Source organism: Podarcis melisellensis (assembly GCF_964234715.1).
Source record: "Podarcis melisellensis genome assembly, chromosome: 15".
NCBI lineage: Eukaryota > Metazoa > Chordata > Lepidosauria > Squamata > Lacertidae > Podarcis > Podarcis melisellensis.
In genome coordinates, this window is record NC_138532.1 from 38,010,135 (window position 1) to 38,019,815 (window position 9,681).

Consider the following 9,681-nt stretch of genomic DNA (forward strand, 5'->3'; position numbering starts at 1 on the left):
TAGGCAACTGGAGGGTTGACTCTGGAGTCAGGGGTCCCCTGCAGCTGGCTTGGAGCCTCTTATCTTCTTTCTTCATAAGAGACAATCCCCACAGCCTTCAGAAACTCGGATTGTCAGTGGGATATATTGGAGCAGCTCTAAAAGCCCCGCTGTGTGGAGCGGGGTGGGGACTCTTAAAACATGAGCAAGTTTGGTTGGCAGCCAGCTCCCCTCTTTTGGCGACTATGTTTTGACCCTTTTCTGGTTTCGACGTTGTTTTCAGAAAGAAGAGAAGCCTCCGGAGGAACCACCTAGAGAAGTACGGACCCGTGAAAGCTATATACATATATATATTTCCTTTTAATGTTTGCCCTAAGCAAGGTGGTAGCGGGGACCGTTGCCGCCCTCCTCCGTTTGTCTCCAGTTAACAATATCTGTGCCTCTCCCTCTCTCTAACCTCTCAATTTTAATCAACTAACTCGCACTCGAGTCCATTCCCCCAAAGGACCTGGTTCAAACTGAATGCTTAGTGCAAGCCTGCAAGCATGTGGGCCTTCCAGAAAGGAGACAAGTAGCTGCTTTGTTCTGTCCTCTGGTCCTGCTGCTGCCCGCTAAACCATGGTTTGGCCAAGCGTGTCATCTGAACCCAGTTTCATGGCTTGTCTCACTCTAGACAAACCACAAACTCTGATCAAAGTTAGTTCTATACTTCACCACTCATGAGGAGATGAACGGCAAGCCCATGTCCAGATGATGCGCTGAGCCTAAAGCTGGGACAGAGGAGGATCAAAGAAGGGACACTCTCCTCTCAGGGAGCCTGCATTCTTGCACATTCCCACTAATCCATGGTTTCGCTTAGTGCTGCGCACAAACCGAGTCTTTCTCGTGTCGGCATGCCTGTTGCTTTGTGAATAGATCTGCTTTTTTGTGGTGGTCTGTGTTGTGGTGTGGCAGAAAGAGTTGTCTGTGTCATTGGCTCCTACCTATCTCGCCTTGCGTGTTTGTGGCAAGAGGGGCTTGTGCCGTCCCCCCTTGCTGTGCATGAAGATGTTAAAAGCTTTTCAGGTTTTGATGGTGGGGGGGGGTCTGTGGGGGTCACCTTCTCTTTCAAGTTTGGGGGGGGGTCCTAGTTCAGCCTGATGACTGCTTCTCTTAGCTCCTGCGTGTTGTTCAAGGTGTGGGGTTCTGTGTGTTCCACAATTCCTCCATGGGAGCAAAGACTAGCTGGGCTCCATCATTTGCAACAAATTAAGGGGCTTTACCCAAGGATACTTCATTTATTTTTATCCACACAAGTGGGTCTGTGCAAAGTTAGGGGTTGTTTTCAAAGCTGGTGTACAGTCACCTTATTATACTCCTACAGCTATTTCTCACACAATTACATAGAATCTCTTAAAGTCATGGAAGTGCTTTGCATTTTAGATATCTGAGAGGTGAATAGCTGCGACTTCAGACCAGTGAGAAAACAAGTGCATTTCTTCCTGTCCCCCAAAAGCAGCACTCTTCCCAAAGTACTCCACCTGCTTGCTCAGCCATTGACAAATCAGCCCTGGGGTGTTTGTGTGTGTGGGCTGCTTCCTTGAAAAGCGGCTTGCCAGTTACGCCCAAGTCGGAAACTGCTCTCAGGTGCATTTCAGCTCCTTTGTGGTTTCCCACGCTAGATTTAAGCCGGCAAAACCGTGCAGTGCGTCCTCCTTGCCTCTTAATGGGAGTGCCCCCGGTTCAGGGTTCCGCCGTGCTTTCTCCCGTGATAGAATATCACACGATTTGGCAGGCCGGCTAGATTTTACATGAATTTTGGGGCAAGGGGAACATTCCCCTGCTGGGTTGCAGCCACCCGAAAGGTCCCCTCTCTTTCTAGGAAGGGCAGGCAATGCTTTTCAGTCCAAATTCTACCTTTGTACAGCAGCCCAGGGTCTACATGCCATCCAGGCAAGTGAGAGGCACGATCAAGGACACATTTGCAGCCAGGAAAGCAAGTGGTCTGGGTGTGAAGCAGGGCCAATGAGGGGTGTGGCCTAGAGAGGGTCCTGAAGGCCAGGTAAAGAGGCTTAGAGGGCCACAGGCCTAAGGTTTCTCTCGCTCCTTGTCTTATAGCCTCCTGCCTTGCCTGAGATGGAAGGAGCACCGTGCCATAAACAAACAAAATAGATTCTGCCTTCAACCAGCCTCTTTCTCTTCCCACTTCTTTAAAAGAGCTGTCTTTAAATGCTCTTTTCGATCACACAAAGTGGAAATTGAGGACCCTCTGTTGCTGGTTTATCCCAGAGCTCTGGCCATGGTTTGATGGCGATGGCTTGCAAGCTGTTAGGAAGCTCCACAAAGAGACTGAATGTGTTTGTTGGCTGTCAATGTGTGCCTGTGCGTCGCCGGCATCCAGGCCTCTCTCCGTGGCGCAATGTTTCAGCACATGGGAGCATCACGGCAGTTCCTAACTCTGCTGTTTATTTGTTTCCCCCCTTCTTCCCCGCAGGCCTTTAACTCGGAAACGGACAATTTCAAACTTGCTTACGGAGGGCACCAGTATCACGCCAGCTGCGCCAACTTCTGGATCAACTGCGTTGAGCCCAAACCCCCGGGCCTCATTTTGCCTGACCTACTTTAAGCGGACTTTGTTCCTTCAGCTTTGGCTTGGTCTCGATAGGGGAAGAATACACTGGAGGGGCAGTGGGGGTGGGGTGGGGAGGGCTGACAGTAGATGGGGAAGCTGTTCTGAGCTAGCGCTTAGGGCAGTCATCCCTAGGCTGGAGTGCTCCAGACGTTCTGGGCTACAGATCCACAGCCATGCTGGCTGCGGGATGGGAGTTGTAGTCTGCTGCACCCGGACATCTCCAGCTTGGGGGAAGACTGGGTTCAAGTGTATATATATAAAACGTTTGTTTTTAGACTAGCTGTTCTCTTCCAGAAGGGTGAAAGCCACTATGTTTTTAAAATCTGCAAATTCCCTGTGATGGACTTCTCAAGAATTTGGAAATATCCACTGATTTGGATATGGAGGTGGAGGCGTGGATTGCACTGAGGCACAAACTGTGTTTCTCCAGTAGCATTTGACCAGCACAGTCTGCCCTTCAAGTGTTGGCAAATTTCTTGTCTGCTTAATGAAGGTGGAGGAATCTCTCTCCCACAAGTGATAACCTCTGTTTTGAGTGGCTTAGAGCCCCTAGGATGACAAAGTCAGAAGGAGACAGGGTTGGCTTGGGATCCTTGTTGGGTGGTTCTTGTTTTTTGAGCAAGGTCTTGAATACTTTCTCACTTCTCACTTTGGTGAGCTTCCAAAACCAGGTTTAAGTGTCAGGGGTCCCCTTTTCCCCACCTCCTTCCCCCTACCCCACCCCACTGACAAGGCACTCTTGGCTTTAAGCATGTCAGCTCAGAATTGCTTGCAGGTATTATCAGACAAAACTACCATTACTGAGTTTTGGGGCACAGGCAGAAAACGATTGGGCAGATCCGCACCGTAGATTTCAAGCAAACCTGACGCACATTGGAAGCACATGACTTCCCCCAAATAGACTGTGGTTTGTGAAGGGTTCTGAGCACTGTAGCTCTGCGAGGGGGAAGCTACAGTTCCCAGGATTCATTGAGGGGTGGAATTGTGCGTTTTAAATGTGTATTGGGTGCTTCACTTTAAATCTGCGAGTCTGCCCTCAAAGAAGCCCCCCCACACACACTTTGAAAGCAGCTGATCTTTACAGCCTTGAGACCTCTCCCTAGAATGAATCAGCTGTCAAATTTGGCAGTGTGGAATAAAAATAGACATGCGGAATGGCGGAGGGCTCTCAAAGTGTGAAATTGTGGAGGGTTTCTTTTTGCTTCTTCTAAAGGGCATTACCACTGTTTGCGACTCCATTAAGTTTGCAGAGAGAGAGCCTCCAAAGGGTATAACCGGCTTATATTGATTAAACGGCCGTTTCTCAAACGCACCCTCTTTGTGGTACACCGACAATTTGAGGGTGGCTGGGGGAGGCGGCCTCTTTCCTCTTTTGAGCAAGTGGGTCGTATCGTTTTGCGGCTTCGAGAGAGCAATGGTGCAGAGAACGCAGTGGAGCAAAATGGGCTTTTCTTTCTTTCCCTGTTCCCTTTCTTCAGTACCTCCAGACTGCAAACCACCTCGCTGAAACCGAAGGCGGGCGGGGAGCTGTTTCATTAGGCTTAAACGAAGCAAGCAGCCTGATTATACCATTAAACCAGGTATAGGCAAACTCAGCCCTCCAGATGTTTTGGGATTACAACTCCCATCATCCCTAGCTGACAGGACCAGTGGCCAGGGATGATGGGAATTGTAGTCCAAAAACCCAATGCCGGCATTAAACAATCAATGCTCGTGCCTCTCTTTTTTTTTTAGAGACTTGCCTGCTGTGAGCTATTGATCTCTCCCTTCACTTGGATTGGCAACCTGATGCTGCTCCCTTGATTTGGAGGTTGGTGGGGACAGGCCTAGTGATGTCCCATCTCCCAGTGTGCTGTGCTTCATGATCCACCACTGTTGAAGTTATTCCCCCATTCCACCATTGGCAGCACTTAGGACTGCAGGGTGGGGGACCTCCGGCCTACAGGCTGAATTTGGGGTGTCAGTTTCCCCTTCCCCAGAAGCCCCACCTTCCCTACACCTGGTGCATCATGTGCATGTCAGGTGTGGGGCAACCAGAGGCACAGTTGGGAGCTGGCTCCTGCGTATGCCTGCTGTGAGCTTTTGATCTCTCCCAGCTTGTGGCCAGCTTGTTTATACATATCGCATTCTGGTGAGTTTCCTCTCTAGCTGAGGACCAGATCCACCGACAGCACAGCCTGACAACTGGAGGCACAGCTTAGGTCTCCTTTAACAGCTGCAAAGAATTTCCAGCACATTCCAGCTTTTTCCCATCCTGATGCTTCAGCGAGGAGGGAAGGAGCCTGGCCACCAAATTTCTCCCGGCTTTAGAAATCTGAAAAGCACCGTAGGGCAGAGAGCAGGAGCTGTAGGAAGGAAACAGCTCGTCCGATGGTTATATATTCCCTTGGGTGTTTCGCTTCCGTGGAACAATGAGCTGCCTCATTTTGGGTGGCTGCACCCTTTCAATCCAGTCTTGCGTGGTTGGCCAAACCGTAGTCAGGACTCCAGTGGGTTCAGTAAATAGCGGCTCATAAGGAAATTATATTTTGGTGCCTTTAACCACACCCAAAAATGTAAGTGTTCGGGAGTCATAAGTGCTAATGGGATCAAACTTGGGGGTATTGTCAAAAGACGCTAAACTTGGCTCTCGCATCAGTGGTGCAGTGGGAAACTTAATATCTTGAGCACCCATGACAATGTGGCAAAAAGAGTGATCCACTTTATTTTTCATCCTGCATCTTTCCATAGAAAAAAGTGCACACTCTCCGCATAGTGCTTTCCTGGGAAAAGTGACATCCTCCGAACTTCCCCCCTGGCATTCAGCTACTAAGACCCCACTGCAGGTCTTCTATGGCTCAGGCGCATCAGCAAGCCTGACATGCCTAAATTTGAACCATGGGGATGATCTCACGCATGTTGCTGAATCAGACCGATCTGCACATAACGGAGGAGTTGGGGTTTTTTTATTAGCAGTTCCATTGAGACTAAGCAACGAAACCTCATCCCACAAGTTGTTGGAGAGCCTCAACCGCAATCCTGAGTATTCAAGCACTGGGGGCAAAAGTGCCCCTCATCCAAGGAGGATGTCAATTTTTTACGTGCTAATTCTTTTCTCCAGATTGCTCTTTAGCCTGTATTCAGACGGGCCGAGGATTGAGAGAGAGAAAGATCAGTCAGTGGGAAGCAAAGGCAGCTCTTCAGCTCTAATTACGGCAGAGCTTATTGAACTGTGCCTGTGTTTAAGGCTCACGACGGATCTGGGAAGGGAAAATAATCGCCTGGCTTCTGTTAGTCACAGTTCCTTGTATAGTCCACCAAAGGAACATTCGCGGAAAGGGGAAAAAAATAACAATACACAAACGAAACACCTTTCTTTGTGTTTTTGCGACGTGAGCAATGTTTGTTTGTTTTTCGCTGATGAAGGCTGGTTGCGTTGAAGGTGGAGGGGCCTGGAGTGGGCTTCTTCTGCTATAGCACATCCAACTCATTTGGAAGACTGGCGTTGTGTTCATCCATCCCCTGCGCTGTGATCCTGTTAGCCAAGGGCCCCGGTGTCCTTGGAAACTGTATCCAAGGTTACGGTGTTTTTCCGAGGCTTCATTGTATAAGGTTCTGCTTCTCTCTGCCTCGCAGCCGTGCTTTGAGTGCGGGTTGGCAACTACGAGGAAGGTTTTCATAAGCTGGTCTTTCCATCTTTCCAGCCTTTTGACTTCATTTCTCTTTTAAAAAAACCAAAACAAAACCCACACATTTTCTTTCTTGGGTGAAGCAAAATGCTAACGGTTGTGCGTCCTTTTGTTCATTTCTAAATATACAGATGTGGGGGGGGGGCTTTTGTTTTTTGTAAGGTGGGGTCTCTGCTTGTGAACTGTGTTCTGTCTTTTTGCATGCATCTTAGCCGCAGGTTTTCCTTTTCCTTAAACCTGTTTCAAAATGTATCACGCCCCTTGTGTGTCTGCTGTTCCTTCCTTGACTGTGTTCCAGGAGCTCAGTCCTTTGAAAAATGGCTCTATACTCACAGCCACGTGTTCAGAGCACGTGGCTTCCTGCAAAGAGTCCTGCAACTTCTAGTTTGCCGAGGATGCTGGGAATTGTAGCTCTGCGGTGTGAAAACTACAGATCCCATGATTCCTCGGGGGAAGCCGTGCCTCTTAAAGAAACACGCTATAAACATACGGTTTAGAAATGTCCATTGATGCGTTTGATGTAGAAAAGTGGGGCCAGGGGTGGAGAGTGAGGTTGGGCAGCGGAGCCCAAACCTATGGTCAGGTCCATCCACGTTAGGAATGGGGCAAGTTGAGGTCCTCCATATGTCATTGGACTGCAGTTCCCCATCATCCCTGAACTTGGGGCACCCTGGCTGGTGGGAGTTGTAAAGCCAAGAGAACGACACGTAAATCAAGCAACTCAGAAGCCATATTTGTGCTTCAACAAGATGGCTTTATCCTGCCCAACACAGATTACCAGCCCTGCAGTCCAAGGCAAGCAAATAAGGCAATGCCATTCCACTGACAGCAGGAGTCCAGCGTGGTCTTTTGGATCATGGCAGGCAAAATGGGGGGTCTTGTCTCCCTCCCCATCCCGCCCCCGGCATCTACCACTGGGAGCTTCCTGTATCCTGATTTTTCTCTCTCTCTGTTGAGACGTGCAACCTTCAAATAGCTCCCCACCCATTCAGTGTGGTACCTGGGCAGTCACATGGGGAAGGATCTGATGCAGCTGAGTTGCCCACCCTGTAGAAAGTACAGTGCAGGAGCCAATATAGAGCCCCTACTCAGGGGGAAGTGAGTCACACTTAGTCCCTATTGAAATCAATGCGTCAGCATTAGTTGCGGTGAAAGGCAAATCCTTTTTATTCGGTTGATAATCTGCCTTGGATTGGGTCCATATTCACTAAAGGCTCTAGATAACCCAGCAATTCTGCTTTCGTTTCACGTTTCGGAGGAGGAGGTGCGGAGAACTGCTCTGCCACGGCAAACCAGGCCACAACTAATAAAGGGAATAAAATGAATCAAAACCCCATTCCACGGATGTAGTCTGATTAATTGCATATCAATGATTGGAGTGGCATAGCAAAATGATACCCCTTTCTGAAATTAAGATAAAATAAAGCTGCTGTTGTATTGTTACACTAACTTATATAGATGTACAGTATATGATTTCCACCCCCCTCTTGGTCTTTTTTTTAAAAAAAATTAGTCTTATTCAGCTCTTTGGATGGTACCCAAAAGGAGAGACGATGCAGCTTTAAAAGGGCTGCTTCAGGAGGAGAGAGAGATCTTTTAACATCTTGGCTGCCTCCAAAGTGGTTTTGTGGTTAACTCGACTGTGATCTAAGGTCTTGTTTTACTTTGCGGTGTGTGCTGTTGCCGATTTTATAAAAAAAAAACCTTTTGAGAGTGAGAGTGGTCCTGTTTTTAATTCCCAGTGTCTGTTTGCTCTCGCAGTGGTGTACAAACTCGTTTTATTGATCCCTGTGAAATTTCCTGATCTTCAATAAAGCGCTCTTGTTTTCTTTTTGTTTCCTTTTATTTCCCCCCCCCCAAAAAAAAGAGGTTATTTGAAGCTTAATAAAAATAAAAACGAACCTTCACTGATGCTCAGCTCGCATGTTTTTCATCCTCTTAGAGCTCAGAGGCACTTAACCAAATGGACTGCCGGTAGTAGCAGGTTCAGGACACACCAAAGGGAAGAAGCTCTTCTGTACTGGCGCCACTGGTTCCATCCAGTTGACACTGGCTGCAGCTTTCAGGTGGGTTTATTTCCCCAGCCCTACCTGGAGATGCCAGGGATTGAATCCTAGGACCTACTTGCCCGCGACGCAGGTGCCCTACCACTGAATGGCAGCCCTAAATGAATATAAGATTCTAGTTCTCATGGTTCTGAAAGAGAGGGCTAATTGCAGACTGGCAGCAGGTTTCCATATGGTACTTTCCCAGCTGTACCTGGGCATGTCAGGCATACAGTCTGTCTGCCACTGAGTTATAGCCCTTCACTGACATTCCCACAAGATGTTAAAGAAGAAAAGACTGTGGACAAATTGATGGAGGATAGATCTACCAGCCATGATGAGGAAAGTGGAGCCTCCAGCTGCAGAGGCAGTGTACCTCCAGAATACCTGGTGATGGGTCAAGCAACAGAGGAGGGACACTGTTTTCGTAAACTCCCTAAAAGAATCTCGCTGGAAATGAGATGCTGGTGTAGGTAGTCTTTGTTGACTTTGGGGTCCCAGATTGCTGGACTACAACTCCCATAAGCTTCAGCCAGGTGACTCTACTGATCAAGGCTGATGTAGTCCACCAGCATAAGGAGGAGAAGGAAGAAGGGGGAAACTCTGAATTGTATGAATCTTAGCACACATGAAGACTAGAATCTTGCTTGATGATAATGATGATGATAGGAGAGAGAAACCACTGAAGCAGGTGGTCCGGTTCCAGTGCAGAATTTCAGAAAACACTCTTAAGGTCACAACCATGCCATACATTGAAAGCATTCTGGTATAATTTTAAAAGTTGTGACTCCCCCACCCTGAAGAATCCTGGAAACTAGCTTGTCGTAGAGCTAGGATTACCAGCACCCTCCACAAACTACAGTCCCCAGGATTCTCTGCGGGAAGCTGTGACTTGAAGCAGTAAAAGAGGGCTTTAAATGCATGGTGTGGGTGTAACTTGAAGTCTAATCATACCAGGCATCTGCCTCAAAGGCTGAGTATTGCTGCGGTGATATACTCACTTGAAGCTATAGCCTGAGGGCCAAATGTGGACCTGGTGATACACCCCAGGACACACATCCTTCCCTTGCCACATCCATCAACAGCCCTGTTTTGAACCCTCAAGTGTTTTTCATTGGCTGGGAAGTGTCATAGAATCAGAGTTGGGAGGGACCCTAAGGATCATCTAACTCAATGCAAGAATGCAGCTGTCCCTTGCAGGAATTGAACCTGCAACCTTGGCATTGTCAGATAATGCTTCTTGCTTGTCTAGAGGGAAGGTGGAGAGAGAGTGTGTGTAGAAAATAGCCTCCTGTACAAACATTCACATCCATGGCACCACCCACTTGCCTCTGTTATCTCCCTCTGCTGACACATGGCCCCCAGTAAGTTGTCCAGG

The 9,681-nt window shown here is 48.3% G+C and overlaps 1 protein-coding gene across 8 annotated transcripts in view; it reads left to right on the top strand.

The window, feature by feature from the left end:
* SYNRG (synergin gamma) overlaps positions 1 to 8,108 on the top strand; it is a 54,733-nt gene extending 46,625 nt beyond the window's left edge. For 4 of the 8 annotated variants that reach the window (XM_081890158.1, XM_081890159.1, XM_081890160.1 and 1 more), the window contains 2 exons: positions 263 to 298; positions 2,453 to 8,108. In XM_081890158.1, the coding sequence (XP_081746284.1) occupies positions 263 to 298; positions 2,453 to 2,584 (168 nt within the window). In that variant the 3' untranslated portion in view covers positions 2,585 to 8,108. The remainder of the gene's footprint in view (positions 1 to 262; positions 299 to 2,452) is intronic. The other 4 variants (XM_081890156.1, XM_081890161.1, XR_014163228.1 and 1 more) reach the window with 3 other exon arrangements.
* The last annotated feature ends 1,573 nt before the right edge of the window (positions 8,109 to 9,681 follow it).